Source organism: Tetrao urogallus (genome assembly GCF_951394365.1).
Source record: "Tetrao urogallus genome assembly, chromosome: 5".
Classification (NCBI taxonomy): Eukaryota; Metazoa; Chordata; class Aves; order Galliformes; family Phasianidae; genus Tetrao; species Tetrao urogallus.
Genome location: NC_136818.1, coordinates 5063945 through 5087160, shown reverse-complemented (window position 1 = coordinate 5087160; position 23216 = coordinate 5063945). Strand labels below are relative to the sequence as shown.

The window sequence follows — 23216 nt, the reverse complement described above, 5'->3', positions numbered from 1 at the left end:
TAACCCCAAATCCTGAGGGAAATTTTGGATTGCCAGGGGAAATGCTCTCTGATTTGTTTGGGTTTTCTTTGGACACTGCATATCCAAGAAAAGCAGAGTGGTTCAGAGATCAGTTCAGAAAACTTGTCTGAATTTGTATCTCTGCTTGTTTCCATGCTGGTCACCAGAGCTGGACAGAGCAACCAAACCATCTGCACTGCCTTCTATGCACTGACATCTGTCACTTCCAGCCCTTTAGCTCTCCTGTATCAGAAAAGGATGGCTGAAATCTGGGGAGGTACAGGGCACCCTCAGCTCCCACTGAATTCACTGGAACATGATGGGCATTTGCCCCCACTCCATCTATGTTCTCCTGTTCCAAGATCTTCAGAGAAATCTCTTGTTTTTTGTTACTTGTTCATCGAGAACATTCACTGTCACAAACACTGCAAACAGAAATCATCCCAGCTGCTGTCCACCTTCTCTCACATGCCAAGGTTCTGGTTCTGTACCATGTGTGTGATGACAAAATTAGACATGGTATCTCAGGGGTCCATAGCTGGCATTGGCATTACCTTGTGAATCCTATGCAGACAAAGGCAATGTTGCCTGGGTAGACACACAAATAGAGCGTGACAACATATAAAGGAATGGAAAGGACATTCAAGGTATTCCCTGAACAATTCCGAACTGTTGCTTAGCAAGCAGCAGAACCTCCAGGTTTTAGACCATGCTATAAAATAAAGGGATACAATTTGGCCTGTCACCTGCCACTTTCTCATGTTATGCAGAAGACAACCCTTTATGCTGCTCTGGGAATCCTTCTCAAACAAGAACTGGAAAGGGTTCATATTTCCAAGGGTGGGTACTGTGACCATGGTATGCAGGTATCTGTCATTTCCTCATTATAGGTTTTACAAAAAGGTTCCAAAAGATCTAAGCAGTGTACTACTCTCTTCCTCCTTTTGTTTGCTACAGCCCTAATTATCTTTGTTTCATAATTGTACTCACTGACAGGATAAAAAAGCGTAGTAAGTGGCAATCCCACATTGAATCACAAAGAAGCTGGGAGGAAGTACACTTGAATACAGCTGCAATATCATCTACAAATCTCTGTAGCAATTGCAGAATATTTTGTTATGTGGCATGGATATTATTTGTTCTTTTCAAAGAGACAAACAGCTCTTTCCACTTCCTTACCACACTGCTGCGTGTTCTCTTCCTAAAAACACAGATGTTCTTAACCCAGAAGTAAATGGAAAAGGGGAAATAAGACATAAACATGTACAATAAAATCAGAAACTGCCAGATTTCCAAGACCAAACTATAGTTCATATTTCCTTTTGCTGTGACTATGGATATTTGGGTCTGATAGTACCATGCAGAGCACCACGCCAATTATTCCAAGTGTCTAAGATAAAGGCTGCTGCTTTATTGAGGTTTCTCTTTTCTACAGCTCTTCAAAAAGCTCAAGATTATTCTGTATTATACACGCTGCCAAAAAGAAGTAATTAAAATGGATGGACAGATTTAAATTTATAGCAGGCTTCTATTCACAATGGATGTCTGTTTAGGGTACTTGTTTAAAATCTGGTAATGTTAAATTTGTAACAACAACAAAAAAATAATGTGTTTTCATACAATTAATTTATAGCAAATGTTTAAATAGAGATTCTGTTCGTAGCATATCCAACTACATTGTATATATCAAAACCAGAGACCAAATTTTCACATTACAGCCTTAAAAACAAATGCTGAGGATGTGGCTGTATGGGAACACCGAAAATTAAAGGAAATACTGCACATATAAAAATGGCTTCCTGTAGGTTTGATGGTGGCAAGCGAAATTGCCATATGGGAGAAACTGGCTTGGGACATGGCATTGGTGTGGAAAGTGGAAGTACAGAGGAGGCAAATGTGACACTATCTGAACACCCGGCAAAACTCTCCTTGACTTTTGAGCATGGTAGTAAAGTCCACACAGAGAAGCAGAGAGGCTGCAGCTGCATATACAGCGACTTCTACTGGCACTGCCTTGGACTGCTGCCTGTGCACACGAGCATATCCCTGCAGTGAGAACCTGCAGATGAGTGGAATGGTTACACAAGAATCCAAAGAACTTCCAAAAAGAGGCAAAAGCCAAAAGTACTCTTCCTGCAGTATGGTGCTTGGATACCCAGAGATTCTATTGGAAACAGAAAGCAACAAGGAAGCATTCCAGAAGAGCTAAGTGGACAGACCCATAATACTTGCAGGGATACCTTAGATCAGAGTGTGTCAGGTTCAGCTGACCGACGTGAAGTAATCTCTCACAGGACAGTGGGTGGTCTCGCATAAGTGGGTTTCCTGTGTGGATGAACAGCCCTTGTCTGCACACTGGTACAGAGCTACTCGTCATCTCCACGTCCATCATGTTCTTCTTCTCGGAGATCAAGTTACAATGACTGTAGCCACCATTAACTGTCAAAAAATAATAATAAAAAAATTAAGTAATTAAGTGATCATAAGCCTTTGACTAAGAACTATCTATGCTTCCTATTGCTTGGCATGTTCATTTTGGATCTCCTTGTAAACTTCTTGTAAATGGCTTAGCAGTGGAAACTGAACGTTTTCCAAAGAAGCAAAAATTAATTCCAGAGAAATCAGAATCTGTGAATTAAGATTGTTTATTTCTCTTTTTTTTTTTTTTTTTTTGCAGCTATTTTACACTACACTTTAAGAAAAAACTTCATGTGATAACTTCTGACTGTGTATTTTTATGGTACAATCTTGCCTCTGCCAGATTTTGTGGAAGAATATTTCAGTCTCTCTCTATTTTCAGAGTCCCTTTATTTTCAGAGAGAGCAGCTCAGTGATGTAAGTCAAGATTTTCTTTGCAGACAATTATCTCTGCAATTACGACCTTAGATGGGCATGTTACTCCTTGACTGCCAGGTCAAATAAAATTTTACTTCAATGTATATGTGTGATCAATGTGACTCATGACTACAAGTGATACTACAACTAATAAAAATCAGCTCTGTTTTGGTGGATATTGCATTTTACTTGACTTGGCAAAACAGACTAGAGCTACAGCAATGTTCTTCAAAGTATAAATATACCCACTAACAGTAATTCCATTGAAAAGAAAGGACAAAGGGGGAACTAAGAACCTAGATGGTACTGGTCAAGCGCTATTCATTTCATTTCATTTCATTTCATTTCATTTCATTTCATTTCAAGTGTGTTCATTTTGGTGGGGGTTTTTATTTGTTTTTGGCTGGGCATTTTGTTTTGTTTTGTTTTGTTTTTCAACTCTAGGGAACTAGTCAAATACTCATACATGTGCAACAATGAAAGTATTTATGAGGCATTTAACCTTTAGACGCTGGCTAAAAAATACACAATACCCACTTACCATCATTTTCATTATTGTATATGAATCATGCTTTTAATATATTAGATCTCCCTCTGATCTCTTGTGGGTTTCTTTGTTGTTGCTGTTGCTTTTTTTTCCCAAGGAGACAAACTGTCATGGTGTCAGAAACTAACTGCAAGCGTATTTCTGCAGTTACATACTCAGCCCAGAAAGCAGCTCCTTCCCCCTCGTACCCAGCACTCTTGGTCAGGGTACAACAGAGCCAAACTGCACTGAAGTGATTTCAAATTCTGCACAGAAAAGACAGGCTGCACTTCCACATCACACAAACTAGTCATTCTCAAAAGCACCGACGTTTGCCCTCTACTAGGATGTTACAAGGCATGATTAATCTCACCACAGCTCTGCCATCTACCAGCTTGATCTTTACATCATTCAGCCATCTCAGAATGGGTGTCTAAGAAGGGCTCAAGCACCTCCACGATTTTTGCCGCTGACTGCTTTGACACAGCTCCTCAAGAGCCAAGGTACCCTGAAAGTGCATGAAAGCCCATCTTCTCTTCTGTATAGCTGCCACCCCTATGGCTAATGAAAGACAGCGGCAGAGCTTGCTGCTGTGGTCCTCTACAATTACAGTCAGGGCACGCTTTGAAAGCAATGAGAATGACATCCGAGTTTTTGGTGAGTACAGATGAGAAGAAACAGGTGACATGGAGAGGCATTAAAAGTCTCTGGTAACTGGAGAAATTGTGAAAGGGATCGCAGCACAAAAGTCCATTCTCCTCCACTGGCCGGGCTCCACAGCTTCCCCATCATGCTCCACGGCCCCATTGTAAAGGGAAAGGCATGGCAGAGGAAGATGCAGTCCAGGCAAGCATCCAGACTCAGAGCAAAGAGTGGGTACATGTGACACCCAAATTACAAGTCTCACGAGGCATCACTGTGACATTTCAAGAATAGAATTCCCTGTTACTGGTGAAAAGTTCTCAGTGTTTGGCTGGTACATTACACTTCTTGATTACTTATTTGTATGATTTTTATTTTTTCAAGACACTGGAATCGTTACAATTGGAAAGACAATGCAGGGTTTTTCCTACCCAGCTCCAATCACAACACTAAGGTATGTGGATAGTGCTAGGAAGTGAAGGCCAGCAATATCTGACAGAAATAAACAAACTACGTAAGAATTTTAGGAAGATTCATAAGATTTTACTGCATTTAAATTACACAAAATAGGCCATTAACCTCCTTCATGGTGACTAATATCTATGTTTTCGTTATCTGAGCTTCATTTTCAGAGACTGCGATATTCAGGGACATTTGTATTCACTGACAGTCTGTGGCTGCTGTAAATGACTGGAGATGCAAAGAAGATGCAGAGAAACACAATAACTTTTGACTCGTGCAGGGCAATCAGTTGCATTTGGTGGTTTGGGACTGAAGTGTTTAAGATCTCAGTGGATGCCTTTCAGCTTACAGTGGGTGCTTATGACAATTAGCTGCGTCCTGGTTGTAATCAGGACATAAGTGACTATTATATCCTCTGGAGTCTACATCTCCACATTTATTCCTGTCCTATCCTGGCTTATTCCCGTTACAACTGACTCATTTCAATGGTAATATCTTCTTCCCTAGTAAGACTGCACAGTCAGACTTGTGGTTGTTCATCTGAATTTATGAATCACACCGAAGGGGTATCAAAATATACTGCTGAACACTGATGAAAGATGCTCTACACACTTTTGAAGGCCACACCATCAAGAGAAGTTGGTGCATCAGTTACACCTAAATACCTACATCACAGGTATTCACTTTTTCAACCAGCAACATTTTGCAAAACCTAACTTCTCTCCAAACTACTGGGTGTTCTTTCAAAAGCTTTTAGATTTATACTTGATCTGTAATAACACCACTTTCTTGTTTTCCATTCTCTAAATGGCACAAGTCTGAAATTCACTAAAGCTTTCTAAAAATGCATTTTATCAATCTTACCATATTATCAAAACACAGAAACCTGAATTTTCCACTCAACTTTCAACAATATCAACTGTAGCACACGCTGATACCTATGTGTATGAAGACGGAGACTTCCTAGAATAATGCGAACATTATTCACATGCCATCAAGAACAATTATCTTCTCTCGTAACTATCAAACCAGAAAACACATTTTCTCCCTGCAAAGGAACAGAAACTCACGCCAAACTGGTGAAATTGCACATTTCAGACAACCTACCCCACCTCTGCCTTCACAAAGTAGCCCACAGAGTTGTTAACAAGAGTTACAAATTCCTTGCACATCAGAGCTTCATGCGACGCGATTCCTGCACCAAAGCACTCTCAAACGTGCCCACTACATCAACGTCTCACTTTGCCTCTTTTTCCACAAAGCAAACTGAAACAAAGACTGAGAGATTGTCTCCGAACGCAGACAACTGGAGTCAACGTTCAAATGTTGGAGCACATGTGAAAGCAAACTCATTGTCTCCAGAAAGAAAGGAAAAAATGTCTGGTTTACACCAGCGTAACTGAGAAGGGAATCTGGCCTTCTGACAACTGGCTTTTTATGCAATATTAATATCACTGGCTGGCATACATGAGATTGAAGCATTTTCCATGTCTGGAACTGCATCTCCTCTTTCACTGGTATCAGGGGGCCTTTAACCTACATACTGTAACTTACCAGTACCAGATGAAAAGAGCACAGAATCCCTGCCTTCCACCTCCGCGTTCACCCTGCTTTCAGGAGAACCATAGCTATTTCGTAAATCCGTATAAAATACTAATCCTAATTTACAGAGAGTAAATCTAATAAAAGTGGAATGGTTTCCAGAAGGATCTCATGGAAGCAGAATCCTTCAAGGTAACTTTTGTCTTTTTCTGTCCTGCAGTTTTGATTTATATCTCTGCGCTTAAACACTCGTGAAGGGAATGGAAGAGGTTGACACAGTAGTGTGCAAATGCTGCAATCAGGCAATTCCTTCCATATGAGTAATCAGGTTAGTTCAGCTCTGGCTATCTTGCTGCTTAAATTCTGGGGTAACTGAGTTTGGAGTTACGCCAGGTTATGTCATATGAGAATCGGTGCTGCTGATTTGATGGGGCTGCACACCTCAGGGAGCACCACTCAGAACTGTGCAGTCAGCTCTGTGTGCTTTTGCAGCAATCGTCCTAGAGAAAAGGAGCACATCACACAGAGGGGAACCTGTCTGTGCAACAATGAGATCAGCACTAAAAACAATCCTGAAGGCACTAGTTCTCCTCCTCCCCGAGCAGCATCTTGTTTTCCCTGATACTGGTAAAATCAGCTTCTAAGGTTGTGGGTGGAAAAGAGCAAGAGCTATCAGAAGAGTAATTACCCAACAGTGAACACGTGTTGCTTTGGAGTTTACCTAATTAAGGCCAATGAACAAATAACTGAAATGATGTATAATTAAAACAACTTGCATTCAAAATGGAGATAGATTTGAAATATTTCCCTAAAATACTTAGATGTCCCCAGAGCATTGTGGGCTTTGTGGTGAAGACCAAACTTAGGTCATTTGCTTTTTTTTTCTTAGTGCTTTATTCTCTTCAATTACTTCTTAAAAAAAAAAAAAAAAAAAATCCCCATTCTTGGTTTTGTTTGGATGTGATGTCCAAAATATACCACAACAGCACTGAGAAATGGGACGCCACTACTGGCAGCTGGACGAGTCGCGATGCCAGTGAAAGACCAAAGAGGTCCAGATTTTCTCAAACAAACTGAAAATCATCTGTGCTGGAGGAGGCTATCAAAGCCCTGCAAGGGAAAATTATTAACCCTACAGGTGCCAACACAGAAAAATGAGCTATTGTAGAGAAGGTACTGTCCAGTTGATATTCAGCATCCCATTATGCATGACTGGTACTGAACAATTTTCATTACTGCACGCCTGGGGTGACTGCTGCAGCTCCTACAGTCAGTAATTCAAGAATGGCAAGAAAAATGTGCAGCACCATGCTACCTGCTTGAAGGCTCTAACAAACAAACGGAACATTTCAAAACACAGAATCTTCAAAATGACTCATGAAACAGCAATTTTGATTAAAATATATATATATTTGTTTTTTTCCCAAAGTTTTTCTGCTGTTGACGCAGCTTATGAGAAGGAAAAGCGCTTCAGAAATATGTTGGTGTGACCAGCTATACAGGACAACACAGCCTTAAGTAGACCTCACCTAAATTAAACATTGTTATTTTCACTTATATCCCCAAGCTCATAAGAAAATATCCTGGACATGAAACTCTGCATTTGGTCTGGACCCAAAAGCCGGGATGTCTGTACCTCTTACTGACCTCTGTGCTCACATTTGCACTGTCTGGTACACAACAAACTTCTAGGCATTTGAGCTTCTTATCACTTGAAAAAGGAAAGTTCTGTACTTTAAGAGACCTTTGCAACTTCTAATAACACGTAACTATGAAAGATTCCCTTGCTTAAGTTATACAACTGTGACATGATCCCAGTCTGCCCAACCAGGACTCTAAGTGTATACAGCTACTGTCTCTCTTACAAAGCTTTGGAAACCTATTTTTCTATTTCCAGCCATAGTTTTAAAAGCTGTGCATTTTTGCAAGTTCTCTCTTGTTTAGATTTCATCTCTGTGTGATGTCAATACTGAGCACCACTGGGTGTCTTTCCTGAGGTAGGAGAAGACTAGAAGACCATTAGAGCTGACTTGTCTCAAAATATTGTGTTAAGGCACAGAATTCCTTCTGTGCTCCATGATTTGCCTCCTGAAATGCGCAGGTAGCAAATGCAGGCTCTAAGCATCATGCAGAGGAAGCAATTACATCACTTGTGACTATCAAGCAAAATCAACACTACACAGAAAAAATACTAAAAATGTTCCACTGTAATCATGCCGTTCTTTTTGCACATTGCACACCCAACGGGATCAATGATACGGGATTTCAATATGAATATCTGTCACACACAGCTCCTTTGTTTCTTCTATGTGGCCAAAGGAAGGAAAATAACTCCTTCCCCAAGAAACCAAGTCAAGAGATCTCTGAGCCTCTTCGGTTGCTGTTTGTCCTTACCTGAGGACTGAAGTGGTTAATGGTAACAGCACTGAATTTCCACTGACACGTACAAGAGTTCATATCTCATAAAGATGAATGGAGCAGCTCACACCACATTCCAGGGTCACCCCAGATTAGTTACATTCTGTTCCCATTTTAAGGCCTATTTCATACAGCTGGTAGAGACTTGCCTTTGCTTTTTTTTTTAATGCCTGTACAATACGTTAAGAAAAATGCAGTATATGAGAGCCAACAGATTTCTTTATTACAGAGCACACTATGCTGTACAGAGAGAGTCAGATGAAGAAACAAACTGTCCTACATTTATGGGGGGTCGGCCTCTTCTCTCGTGTCATTAGTGATAGGACCAGAGGGAATGGTTTCAAGCTACGGCAGGGGAGATTCAGGCTGGACATGAGGAAGTATTACTTTTCAGAAAGGGTGGTCAGGCACTGGAATGGATGCCCAGGGAGGTGGTGGAGTCACTGAGCCTGGGGGTGTTCAAGGAAAGGCTGGATGTTGTGCTGAGGGACATGGTTTAGTGGGAGCTATTGGGAATAGGTGAACGGTTGGACTGGATGAGCTTTTAGGTCTTTTCCAACCTTGGTGATTCTATGATTCTATGATTCTATGATTTGTGTATCAGAACAGAGGTGATAGTTATTTGAAAATAGATACAAGATTCCCCTTTGAAAATAGATAAAGATGATGAGAATCTACAAGACCAGGGATAACCAACAGCATTCAAAAGGATTAGAATATAAAGGAAGGAACTCTTTCCTCCGAGTAGTTTTTTTTTTTAATTTTCCTATAAAATCCTAAAACAGAAATATTACTTTTTACCTTCACATTGAGGTCTGAGTAAAGACAGAAGGACTGAGAGAACTCCCGTAAACTAAAACAAACCAGCTTGTGGAATAAATTGCAGAGCATCAATTTTTAAAAACTTGTGAAAGATAAACGTAACCCATGTGTGTCTTTTCAGTAAAATCTGGGCCCTAAGTGTTGGCTGCATCTATATTTGTTATTTCACGTTCAATTTATTTTTAAAACAAGTTATTTGGATTGCACTTTATTTCTGCTCTGTGGAATTTCTTTTTGCAGACTGTATCTAAAGGAGTGAATGAGCAGGACTGCCACTACAGAATAAAGAAGCACTGTTAACTTTCTGTCAGTTCAACTTAAAACAATATATAGAGGTCTGTAATCTTCTCATCTCTGAGCAGACAGATAGGTATGGCTCCCAAATTAAGACTTTTTCTTGATATTTTAAAATCATCTCCGAGTCCAACAGAATGCTTTAACAGTACTTCATGTCTTTTGTTGCTAGAACGGTTTGCAATGCTACGGAGTTCAGATTTCCACCAAACACCTTCACAACACTTTCTGACGTTTGCAAGCATGGCTGAGGTTCAGGAGAACGCATGCCCTGTGCTTTCGGTCCCAGTGACTTCACAGCCTTAGCTGACGTTCCCAGCTCGGCTCTAGATGCCTACGAATATAACCATTTTAGGCAACAGTGAATCTATCATCAGAGAAGTAGAAACTGTCTGCTATCACAAGGAGTGTTCCACTACAGTCAAGTTTGGAATTCAGCGTTCTTGGCTTCCTATTCGGATCTCAGGCCTCTAAATTATGGCCCCAGACAAAGCTGTGAGTAGACTGAAAATGACCATTGCTCTTTTTGTGGCAATCAGAACAGAACCCTTCCCAGCCTGACGAAACACAGGTCTCATCATTACATTCATTGTTACGGAGTCTCTTCATCTTTGAATCACCTTTTCCCTGTTGCCAGGCAATCTGAAAAATATTGTTCTCAGTACGTCTGGCCTTTTTTGTGGTCAGTTATCCTTCCTTACAGTTTGGGTTTTAGAATGGGGGGGAAAAGACATTAAAATAAATGCTTTAGGAAAATACTAAGCTCAACAAACATTACTTTAATTAAAAAGGAAATCCTAAAACCTTCTTAATGGGCACGTGGAGAATATAAGCTCAATGTAATGAAATTTGATTTATTTCTTTCCTTTTTTTCCTTTTATAAGAAGACTATGTATGGAACAGATTTAATTCGCAGCATTTCTGATAGGTAGGGATAAATCATTATGATTTTCCTTGCTCTGCCAAGCAGAGTGCTTCTGCTGCCTTATGAACAAACACATTTGAAGGAGAGGCAAATACAGCCCTTGATCCCATTCTCCTTTCCCACTTCTCCACTCGCTCCCATTTCCCTTTTGTTTCTAAGCTGGGTTTGAAACCTTCACTTCCACTGCCACCTCCAATCCTTCCCTACCTGTGCCTCACCTTCCCCCACATACCGGAATGCCACAGATGCAACAAACAGCTGCTGTGCTGTACAAAGTCAGTGCTACCAAATCTACCTTGCTATCTAGATGCACAAGTTTCAACCTCACCTGGAGCTGGTCTCCCTTTCTGGAAAGCAGGCAGTTGTATTTGTCAATGCAGTGACACGCAGCACATGGCAGCTGCTGTCAGTCCACCTGGTCTATGCTCCAGATCTCAGACTGACCAACAACCCATGTGCCCAGAGACCAGCTGAATGAGCACAGATCAACCCACACACTCAGTAAAGCCACCACGCATACTGGTGTAAGGCATAATGCAACTCTACGCTGTTTGCATCACCTGCCCCTGTCCCCTGTGCTTTGCCTTTTTTGTTGCATAAATGGACACCACCAGGGTTTTCACAGCAGCCTGTAAGTTAGACGGGGCCTGAAGGTTAAAAGAAGTCCAGAGTGACTCTTAAGACAGAAGTTCACACATTTTCTGACGAGGGTACTTGAATTGTTCCTATTGTAAACATGCTTTCATCATCAATTACATGACTCCACTGAGAAGACAGGGATCTTTCCATACATGCACAGTTTGAGAAAATCTATTCCTTTTGTTTTTTCCTTCCAATTCATCTAATTCACTAATAGCCAAAGCATGTCTCCTATGAACAGCATGTGGGTTATTGCTTTCCCATTTACTTATTAAACTCTGAACTTTTAAACTCCCAGATCTCCACTCCCTACATTTTACTTAGTCCATTTAGTCTCTTTTCCATGGAACTTCTAGCCAGCAGACCATGTAAAGGCTCCACAGGGGTATGTGCTCTCCCAAACACTGGAAACACAAGGATGTGCTGGGAATGAAAGCTGGGGCTTTGCCATATGGCACCTTGCATGTGTCTTGTGTAAACATGTATGCCTCTATGCCCCAACAAGGAATTTTATGTCTGCCTAGCTCAGCATGCACTATGTATATAAAAAAGGAAAAAACCCACCACCCACACTTCCAGTTGAACAGAACAAAAATTATTTCCAGCAAGATGTTAGGCTCAAGGGTTTAGAAGCCTAGAAAAGTCACCGAGCCAGTAAACAGTACAAAAGCTAACTTCTGCAGGGCAGAATCACATGGGCTTATATCCTGAATGGCAAACATTAATGAACTGTATGAATTAACATCCTTTACCCTGAGAGGCATCAGTCACTCTTCTCTACTGACATCTTCACTCCAAGCTAACCTGGAGCTTCTTCCAGGCCTTTTTCTTCCTGCTTTGTTTATATAATAGATAGATGAAAAATTAAAGTCAAAGATCATTGAAGGCTACATGTTCTCCTAACACAACTTGGTTTCTCCGTTCTCTTATTGAGAAGACATCTTCACATACACACCCTCCATCTAGAGACACTGCAGGTCTCTCACACTCACCAAGTATTTTCAAGTATCCCCAATCAGCCTCTTTGTGCTCTTGCCTAAACTAATTTTTACAAAGAAAACTCAAATTGCTGCCACTAACAGGCAACCATTTCACCTTCACAGCTTCCTTGATCACATAACACTTGATTCTGAATACAGTAATGGCTTTTTTGCAGCTCAGAATTAACACCACGAGAAAGGGAATTCAAAACAAATAAAAACAATCCCCCAAATATACACTGAAAAGAGCAACAGCCTATCCCCTCTGCTTTTCAATTGCTGTTTTCATTGTTTGACGTTTCTTTCTGCCAGGATTTTGGCATTATTTCAAAAATACAGTATATTTTATATCAAGTAATTGGCAATGCTGCTTTCGATTTTACCAGAACCACACTTAGGATTAATTCCAGTAGAATTTACCCTTCTGCGCTCCCTGCCAGCGAATGGACCTTTTGCAGGCTCCCACAACAGGGCGTACTTCTCTGCACAAAACTGACAACTCAAATATAAAGCTCTTCTCAAAATGTACACCTATGCTTATAGCTATCCTGTTATTTTATCTGTATTCTTGGATAGAACACAGAATTCTGACATTGGTGAACCTTCGGTCTGACAAAGTGCAAGCGGTTTTAATTATTATTGCTGCTTTAAACTGCCCTCTGGAAAATGCCCAGAAATGCCACTATGGAAGAACTTACTGGATATCCACACAGGGGCAGAGGTTGCCTCCACCACGGTCTCATCGCTTAACAGCACAAAGCAGTAAATAGAAGAAGAACTTCCATTGAAGTGCACATACTTGCAAACTGCCCAGCCTCCTGTGCTAACTCTTCAGATTTACAGTGCTCTTTCCCCTGACCATCCCAGCCCTCTGAAATCCATGAAGGGCATGAAATCATTCTAACGTGCTGATCTAACTGATCCCGTCAAAGTGAGAAAGTAATCCATTAATCACATTGTCCACAGAGGGTCCAGCTCTGTTCTCTAGTCTTGCCTATGATGAGGTGACAGAGTTTGTGAGTAGCAGATGTGTTACAGAGCTACTTCCAAAGAACACAGTTCACAGACAGAGTCCAGAAAGAATGTTGGTGTGTTTGGTGCACTGTATTTCCTGTGGGATATCTGCATCCCGTTTAACTACCTGCAGATGGATTTAGGGTTTATCTTTCAGAGAGAGATCAAGTCTCAAAGTGGAATCTTTAAATGATGGAGAACTGATTCAGTGGCAGTTTGTTCCGCAGTTCTCAGCATGAATTTTAGATAACTTGAGCTTGTTTAACTTCAGTTTGCAGACACAGGCTCATTACACCTGTGTGCAAGATTAAGACACAAGAAGTACCCAGAGCTTTCTCCCTCTGCAGATAACTCTCGACTTTGTTCCTACCCTTCTTTAGTGACTGAGCTTCATCTTTTCACAGTGAGCCATATTTGCCAGATCACAAATAATTTGTATGAATCTTTTCTTAACAACAGCCAGTTTTTCTGGAGAACCTTGTTAAACTGTCAACGCTGGAGCAGTGCAGTACTAGAAACGTTCATAACTTATAAGACATCAAAATCATCTTCCTACTTCTGCCTGATACGTGCATAAACAGAGCTCTCTTCAATTCTTATTGTTATTCTGCTCTATCATCAGAGCACAAACGCTTATTCAGCCAGCAAATCCTGAATGCTTTACCTGAGGCAGCCTGGCTGGGTCGTTTAAATCTCTCGGGGACTGGGGGAGAGAGAAGGACGGTATTTCTGGTTCTGTGAGTGCGTGACTGTAATGCAAGCTCTGCTGAGAAACAGAATAAAGTCACCAAATTACACTACTGTGCCTCTCAACTTAATGACCTAGAATGAGTTCTGCTGTCGATGGGCCTAACTCAATAGGCACCACTGAAAACAATGGAGTCCCCCAGCGTGTGACCAAAAAAGAAATAAAAACTTTTTAAGGAATGTAGCAACTGCAGAAGCTCAGTAACCACTTATGAAACTGAGGGGGGAAAATCAGTCATTTGAATTTTTTTGTTTACAGGCAAAAAGGGCTCCAGCAATAGTCACTGAGTGTGAGATTTCTGCTGTTTTAATTTAGCCTTTCTTAGGTTTTCCTTGTTTGGTTTAGCACAAGTTCTGCAGAATACATCTAAACTCTGTGGCTGATTCGCAAAAGGCAGCAGAGTGGGACTAACTGAAGCCATTTAAAAACTAAAGAAGCTGGAAGCAGAATGCATGTGTTATCCGAGCCCCACGCTAAGCCATAGGATTTCAAAGCTGAAATGATTCCCAAAAGAGCAGGGTATGGCTCACAAAAATCCCTATTTACCTGGCAGAAATTTCATGCGATCCTGAGCTAAGAAACTATCTTAAGTGAGAGGAAGGCAAACTTCACAAGTGTGCAAAAAGAGAAAAAACAGTTGTTCCTTCTCATTCTCAAAACCCTTCATCTGCATGGATTCTAGCAGCCAGCGAGGGGGAAAAGAGGAGAGCAGTGCAGCCCCATAACCACTGCTTTTTATATGATGGAAGCAAGGCTGAATTATTTGCACTGCAGCTCATTAGTGGTAGTTGTCCTGAAAGAAAAGTAAGGAAAGGGTGGAGCAGCAACAAATCTGGGCCACTTCTGAGCCCACTGCAGGGATCTCCAAGCTGTCACGACTCGAGCTACCAAGCCCTCATACTGCAGGGTAACATCACGTAGAGGATATTTCTCACTGCAGCTAAGAAAGCCTAACTTGTGCCTAACTTGGTGCAAAGGCAAGCCCACATGTCAACCCTCACGGTGTTGGCCACATGCACTTGTATATGCTTAGAAAACACTGAGCTCTATAGAAACACCTGCACGCATCTTGCAGCAACTAGTTCCCTGCAATAAGGACTGCCTTCCCAAGGTCTATATCCCCTGTATGTCAGGGCACTTTCCCTCCTTTCAGTTAGTGTGGAAAAGCAAAGTATCCTGTTTCTGTGTAACCAAATCCCAGCCATGTATATACAGCTAATGACTGGTTACACCGCACATAATGAAGAGACACATTTTGCTAACTGCATAGAAAATAAACAAACGAAAAAAAGAAAACAATTACTGGCTTTTGTAGGAATCTCCCTTGACCTTCTGGACTCAGCCCCTCAATGCTCAGCCTGCTATCCAGCACTGTTAGGCACGTGCACTGCGCTCTGCTTTTGCTTTCCCTCTGATGCCCACTGACATTTCTTAACTTTGTTGCAGAAGACCCCTCCAGTAGCATAAGAAATAACCACCGTGGCCTGCTGTGCATCATCCATGGCCTCTTTCCCGACATCCACCTGACTGAGGTGCAGCTGCAGGAAAGCAATTGCTGCCAGCTTTGGTGTTTGCCTACAACACACAGACATGCCAGAGCTGCACAGAGCCTCATCTTTCTTTTCTCTCAGCACTGGGGAACAGACTGTTCTTCATCTATACAGTGAGAACCGTGCACCTCTACCATGTCATGCTACTTATTTATTAATATCGCCACAGCACGAGGAATGACCATCTTGTTATTCTGTACCAGAATGACCAAAAAATGGCCTCAGAAGTGACACAGCAGCCTGCACAGCTCTGTGTGTGTGTGTGTGTGTGTGTGTGTGTGTGAAGGTTGTGAGTTCTCTCCTCCAGGGAAGCAGTAACAAACGAGTTGTTTCATCACAGTTGCACAGGGACACTTTATGTGCAGAGGTGGAGGTGGAAGGGAAAAAAAAGTGAAAAAAGAGGGACATACACTGACAAGTGGTTGGTGGGGATAATGACCCCAGTCAGAGTCCTCGTGTTCTTACAAAAAACTCTTGACAAACCCCAGCATCTGGTAGTTCAGCTGTGGGTTTCCGCTGTTTATTTTTCTATTCCAGCGCTCTCATCCCTATGCACTGCCTGTGCCTGGCTCTGTTAAGCATTCCAAGTGCTACAGAGCATAATTGAAAGAATAAAAACCCCAGGCTCAGCACCAGGCACGTACAGAAAAAAAGTAAACTGCTTAAATCCTTCCTTACATTGATGAGAACACAGGCAATAATCCCCCCCCCCCCCCCACCACCCGAGGTGAATGCAAGCTAGGAGTGTTGAGCCCAGCAGTCTTTTCTGAATTGGAGAATGTATGCACCAACATCAGGTTTATTTTATTCTAACTAGTGGGAACTGTGGTGTCCATGATGCACTGGGAGAAGCAGTAACTTTAATGAGCTGCCCAAGGCAAGATTCTGTTTCTGCATTCTTAATTTCAAGAGTTCAGTACTTTTCTCTATTTCTATCCTCCCTCTTCACATTCACGCTGCTATTTTCAACTACAAAACCACACATGACTCTGCTGACTACTGTCTGCCTATCATTGCTAAAAAATCAGTCTCTGACATCATCTCATGGATGTTAGGTATCAAAGGTAGCTCCATGCAGCTAAAAAGCAAATCCCAATACCTGCAGCTTGCTACATTCTTCCACTCTTTGAACAATTCTACCACAAAGTCTGTAAATATGAGCTTCATCTCAGACTTGAATCTCTCAGTCTTCACTTCATTTCTGGGCCCTGTAAACTCTTTCTGCAGAATATTCCTAAGGCAATGCCTTTTCTACTTATTGGCACTGTCAGTACTTCCATCCAGCTCCCCTTTGCCTTGTTCTTGTGTTGCTAATACATCCTCCTCTGTGATCTTTACTCACAAAATATTTCCCTGCTGATAAGCACTCATAGTGCAGGAAAAGCTTGATATACAGTGAGTGACAGCAGGGATGGAAAAATGCAAGATGAGGAAAGGCTGTCTTGACAAAAAAAAAAAAAAACAAAACAGCCTTTGCAACTACAATTAAAAAACACTGGGACTACAGGGGTACTCTGAGCAATGTGTGCTTAGAGAAGATTTCCCTCTTACAGCCCTGGTCAAACTACAACACTTAACAGCTGGCATCCAGCTCCTGCTGGCCGTACCAACCTGCCTGCAATGTGCTGTTTTCCCACTCTGCCAACCACAAGCATCAGCACTGGGGAAGGAGCAGTGGTCAGAGCCTGAAAAGCCCAGGCTGGAGAGAAGCCTAAAGCTGAGGCTCTGCTCCTCTGTGGTACAGGGAGAGCAGCAGCGTTTTATCAGCTCCAGAGCCACAGCTCTCCCTGCAGACACGTGGCTTACCCTGCAAGGTGTCTGTGCAGAGCCCCAGGGGCTGCTGACATCTCACCATCATGAATGCAGCCAATCTCTGAAAGCAGCTTTAAAAACTCTTTAGAGAGATGCCCCATTTGTAATCAGCCTGCCACCACAGCTGTTACCTGTAACTGCTGGTAATCACAGATTTGCATTCATGACAATTCATTTTCTGTCACTATTACTCTCTTCTTACAAAAGTTACCTAAATGCTCATAGCCAGAACAAGAACATTCCCTATTCCAACTTCCAAACTGTTTTCGCTTTTGTGTGATATTGAAAGCAGATGTATCAAATTGAACTTTTTCTTTTTGCAACATACTGTAAATGTTTTTAAAATGTGACTCTAGTACAACTCATGTCAAACAGTCAAACTCAAGGTACAGAGTGCTGCCAAAACCAGAAGACAAATGAAGTTTAAAATCAGTTCTGACAGATTAAATGGAGACACTCCGAAGCCATAAATCAGATGGCCACTCTCTAGGAAGTTAATAATGAATGTATCTCTTCTTGGTATTTCTTATCTCAAAGACAAACAGAAAAACAAGCCAACATAATATGCTGCAAAAGCAAATTTGTACCTCAGTCTCTAAAATAGTTCACCCAAGCAGCAGTGAAAGTACAAGCAAGTTCATCTCCCAATATTTGCTTGTTCTGAAGAAAGACTATATTCGTATGCAAGACACACAACTGTGTCCCAGTGTTTGGAATCACTGTCTAAAACAAACATGTGACACTAGTACATTTTCCATATTGTGCACATTCATAAATCAAAGATATCTGGATTTTTATATATATATATATACACACACATATATATATGCACACACACACACACACACACATATATATTTTTAGCGAGCAAAATCATTTGTTTCAAACTGTTAATTTTAGATAAATCGTGTTCCAGAAGAGAAAGAGCAGGAAGATCTACATTTTTGCACAGAAGATGTTATTCTACCTCCTGTGCAATCCGGTTGGTTATCTTGGGTTAATTTCTTCACATGTAAAATGATGCATGCAAATAAAACCAAACCAAAACAAAGAAGGCAGAGCAAAATGTTTTCCAAGCTTTGCAACAGAGTGCTTACAATGTTTATACAAATAGCAAAGTCTGGCTAAAATAAGCATCTGACAGCTCTGTGCGGCTCTCAGACACATGACTCCTATTTGCCCGTTATTCCATGTAGGCAGAAGTGGGTGCCCAGGCAGAGCCCCACTGAGATCCCTGGGGTGATGCATGAACACCGAGCTTTGCTTGCACACAAGCCGTTGCCAGATGAGATCTCTGTGCTGTGCACTCCATTCCATGCTCGCTCAACACGCTCCCACTGCAGCTGGACAAATCTAGATATAAACTGTCCTGAAGGAATTAGTTACTACAGAATTCATAATAAACAGAGGCCTAGGAAATTTGTTCACTAAAACACAACTTTCTTCTCTAGGCTTTATTTATTTATTTGGATTACAAATCACATTCCAAAATGTTCTGGCATGCATTCTGCTTGGACATGAGTGTACTTCCTAAGGACTGCAAGGCCTAGCCAAAGCACGGCACCTGACAGCAACCTCTGCAAGGATTAAAGGAGGCAGCAGCCTCCTAAATTGTCGAATCAGGAGGCAGAAGATGGGATTGGCACATTCATCCATAAATGTGCGAGCGTCCAAACAAACATCAGCAGTGGGGCATTCTGCATGGACTCAGGACTCTCTGCAGAGATTAACACCATTGCAATAATCTATACATATGGGGATCAACTTTGATCAATAGGTGATTCATCCAAATGGTGCTGACGTTTCTCTTAAATAACCACTCTGTGAAACACAATCAGCAACGATGCTTAGATCTCACCAGATTTCTTTTGAAATTGCAGTTTGAAATTAGACATTTTCCTCCCACTGCTTGACAAAGCAGCGCCCCTCGTAAGTGATCTCATGCATTAATTTCTCTTGATTCTTAATAACATGACCCCGCTATGGTTTTACAATTGTGTGTGCGTGCAGTGCCTGACTTGCACCACACAGCTGAAGGAAGAGCCTTAAGGGATGGCAGAACGCAGGGGATGGGCTCAGCCACACTCAGAGCCTTTCACTGACATCTGGATCTAAGACAGGTTCTTCCAACGCAAAGAACCCTAATAGGCAATTTCTATTAAACACAACTCTTTCCGCTTTGATCCTGAGGTAAAACTTGCCAAGCACAAGGCATTCAGCATCACCAATCACCCTAATTCAGCATGCAACATCAACCAGCTTTTGTAAACTCATCTAATCCAGAGATATTAGCATTTAAATGACAGATACTTGAGTTTTTTAATCCTATCACACAATACTCCATCTAAGCCAAGTTCCTCTGGAATTCAACAAGACGCCTTGAGGCTTGTGAAAGTCAGTCCATAAATCAACGAGAAGAAGGGGAAAAATCCACAACACGGCGACAAGCAGGACTTGTTTTCTTCATAAGACGGCTTTTACCACAGTCTGTGCTACCACATTCTTCTGCCCTTCAGAACATTATATCTGAATTAAGACCAGGATTTTAGTCAATGTAAGGGTTTCCTTGGCGAGTTCTTATCTTTAGAGACAATTCATGCTATTGTATGGATCTCTGAAGTGCACAAAACGTCACTGAACAATGAAATAAACCCACCACTGTGAGATGCCGTGCCTTGCCGACAGGCAGTGCAAGCACCCCGGGCCCCAATTCATTAGCACCAAAATTAATCACTTTGTTACAGGGAAACCTCAGCACCGCTGGTTTAAACTATTTTATAGATGCAGCAGTCAAAGGCAAAACTGGGAACACAAAATGTTCCTTCTATAAACACTGCTGCTTAGTAACCCGGTATTTTTAATAACCTAGAGCTCTAAATTCAGCTTGTCAGTGTCTGACTGCAGCACGAGACACTAACGGATTTGGAGGCCAGCTTCCCAATCTGCACCGTGCTGTGTACAGAGTAGTTCTTCATAGCAATCCAGTGACATGATCGATTGGGATAAAGACAGGAAGCCGAGTACTTGCTCATTATGCATATTGCCATGTGCCCAGAATCGCCAGTACTAAGACACATTTCCTTTTGCTAGTGATGTGCAAATATGAAACAAGACAGGCAGGCCACGACTGCAGGCTATTTACATCACAGAACTTGAGACTACAAAGGGTACGGAGGGACAACTCATTTGAAAAACAACACAGCCTACAAAAAAAAAAAAAGTTGAAAAATAAACAGGAAAAAAATGAAGTGCCTTTCAATTTTTGCTTGAATAAGGTGTAATTCTTTGAAGCGCCCTCCGTGCTCTAAAAAAAAAGAAATAATGCTAATTACAAAAGCCACTCACAAGTGCTGGTCCCTGCCCAGCAGTACCCGACAGCTCCCACAGCCCTGCTGAAGTGCCCTTCCAGCTGCTCTGAATAGCCGCACCGTGTTTCAGTGTCTCCATCCTGCTGTGCTGCATCCTTGACTGTTAAAAACCTCTCCCTTCCTTGAGAGGGCCCTGGAACAGTTGCTTTAGCTGAAGCACTTAGGTTTGTACAAAGGGAAAAGTGATTTTTATCAAATCAAACATGAGTTCTCGGAGACATCTGTACTCCTTCCAGAGATACGCAAACATCTGGGGACGAGATTTATACGGGTAATGAATTTTTATAAATTAAGAACAGTGGACCGAGTTCCCTCTGAAACACAAGAATGTCATGTAGAATCAAGCACTGAATTCTGAGCTCTCCCAGACGCAATCATTCACATTTTTATTAAGCTAATCACGAAGGAAAATGTAAAATACTTAGCAGAACAAATCCTGACCCTGCAGCCAAAATCTTTGAAGTCCATTAAGTTTTTACCTAAGAAACAACCAAACCAGAACTAAGTATGGGTACTGGGATTTCACTCATTATTTTTACCTTCATTATACCTTTTGAAAATTGCACTACTTTCCCTCCATCGCTTTTGTCGATCAGAGAATGTTACTCCATCTCGCTGTTATCCCTCTGTTCAGCTGCCAAACAAGGTTGTGCTCATTTGGAAATAAACCATTCCTAGCCTAACCCTAGCTCCATTCTAACTGCTCCTACTAGGCCAAAAGGATGGCAAGACTTGCTGTCTTGCCAGGAAAACATGACGTCCAAAAGTTGACACTTACTGTGACCCTGACCCTCTAAGGTATGTTACATCTTGTTCTCCAGCCATCAAATTTTACGCCTATTGTGCAATTCTTTAGCAGTGACGCTTTCAGAAGATACTGAGGGCCACAGTTTTATTGCAGCATAACATACACTGAAATCAAAGTTGGGGCCGGTCTCAGTTGAAACAAAAACAAAACAACAACAAAAAAAATACACTTTTAAATACCATTTATAGAATTTAGCTTCCATGAGCAAGCAGAGTGCCATGGGCAATTCTAAGCATTTCACTCCTGAAAGTTTCAGGAGGATTTTCAAATAAAGCATTTATTGAAACAGAACTATGCTAAAAGTCTGCAAGACAAAGTCTGTTTAGAATTTTCTCTCTTCTCTCTGAATGTTGGAGTGTCTGAGGTTGATCTATTGATTCTTTAAGGCTGCTGGAAGAACAGTTTACCATCATTACATTATCAGGCTGTTTCTGCAAGTAAGACTGATTAACCTGACTCTAATCAGTGCAGTAAGATTATAGGCTCAATGATCACAGAAAGGATTGTATGACAACTGTCATTTATTAAAGGCACATCCCAACAAAGGACTCAAACAAACGTAACAAAATGCAAAAACAGTGCACCCTGTCAAAATTATCCCTTTCCTGAAGTTTTCATTTTGCCAGTACTTTAGCATACGGAGAAAAATGATCAATTCTCCAAATGTCTTTAAAGTTCTTAAAATAATTCTTAGTTAAAGCCAGTGGAGCCAGAATTTCCAGGGGTGCTTCAGTACTTCAGCATCATGCTACTAACTCATGCTTTGCACTTCACATTTTGCAAGCAAATCAACATTGAACATGGCCAGGTTTTGGGTAGAAAATATCCAGGAACACCTCAGGCACCACAAGAAGTGCTTCTAACACCAAGCAAGCACTATATTTCACCGAAACCAATGTCTTCTGCTCCAGGATGGTCTTAAGTCTCACCAGCTGCCAGGATACCCATTCTTAATCTGTACAGCAAGCAGAGGCCCTGCTTACACAAAGTACCTATGCATGCGTACAGAAGAGAATTAATCACTATTTTTACAATCAGCTTTTTAACAACAAGCCACTAACTGCAATGGAAGAAGACTGCACTCCTCCATAAAAAGAAGAAAGATAAAATCTTAAGATTGCTTTAGTTCCTGTCAAATTGCAGGAGTGAGAAACAACCTCTGTGTAGGTGGATTGCATGCTACAGAACAAGAAAACCAAGAACCAAAAAATATTTTCCAAATGGCAGATTCTGTACATGTAACTAATGGAACTAATCTTCCAAATATTCCATATATGTTACTGTTCTTTTCAAAAACTGATGCTTTATTATGGCAATCTTTGGGCAGCTGATCACAGCTGATGTCTTCTATGGCTGTTTTCTCGGGGCACCTTAATTAGGCTGTCTAAGGAACTTTCAGAGCTCCTTCAACAGCACAGGGTTTATCTGCAAAGACTGCGTGACCTGTGCACGCTTCAAGACCTGGAAGTAAGGACAGTCCTTGGATTAGCACCGAAATGCTGCAGGTGATGGTTCACATTTTGGGTGGCTCTTGGGCAAGCCTCTGAACTCAGTCTACACTTTACACCTTTCTGGTTAAAAAGGGAGTAGCTACACTTCTGCATCACAACGGGTTACTGTCAAGATAAATACATTCAGGGCTGAGAGACAGCCACCTTCTGTCAGGCTATAAAATCCCCCTGTATAGAGAAGTTACTGTCAAAGTAACTGTCTAGCCCTTCCTATTTCAACACAGTAGATATCTGCTGGCAAGACCTAATACAAAGCTTCCACAAGAAGTATCTTAAAATACTGCCAGAGTGCACATGGGATTGCATGACCTTTGTAAGGG

General features: G+C 41.5%; 1 protein-coding gene across 1 annotated transcript in view; it reads right to left on the bottom strand.

Moving 5' to 3' along the window:
• The window catches only part of GLIS1 (GLIS family zinc finger 1), a gene marked incomplete at its 3' end in the record, with an annotated part of 177358 nt that overhangs the window by 93732 nt on the left and 60410 nt on the right, over positions 1 to 23216 (bottom strand). The window contains exon 2 of the mRNA XM_079536471.1: positions 2241 to 2439. Coding sequence (XP_079392597.1) covers positions 2241 to 2439 — 199 coding nt within the window. The remainder of the gene's footprint in view (positions 1 to 2240; positions 2440 to 23216) is intronic.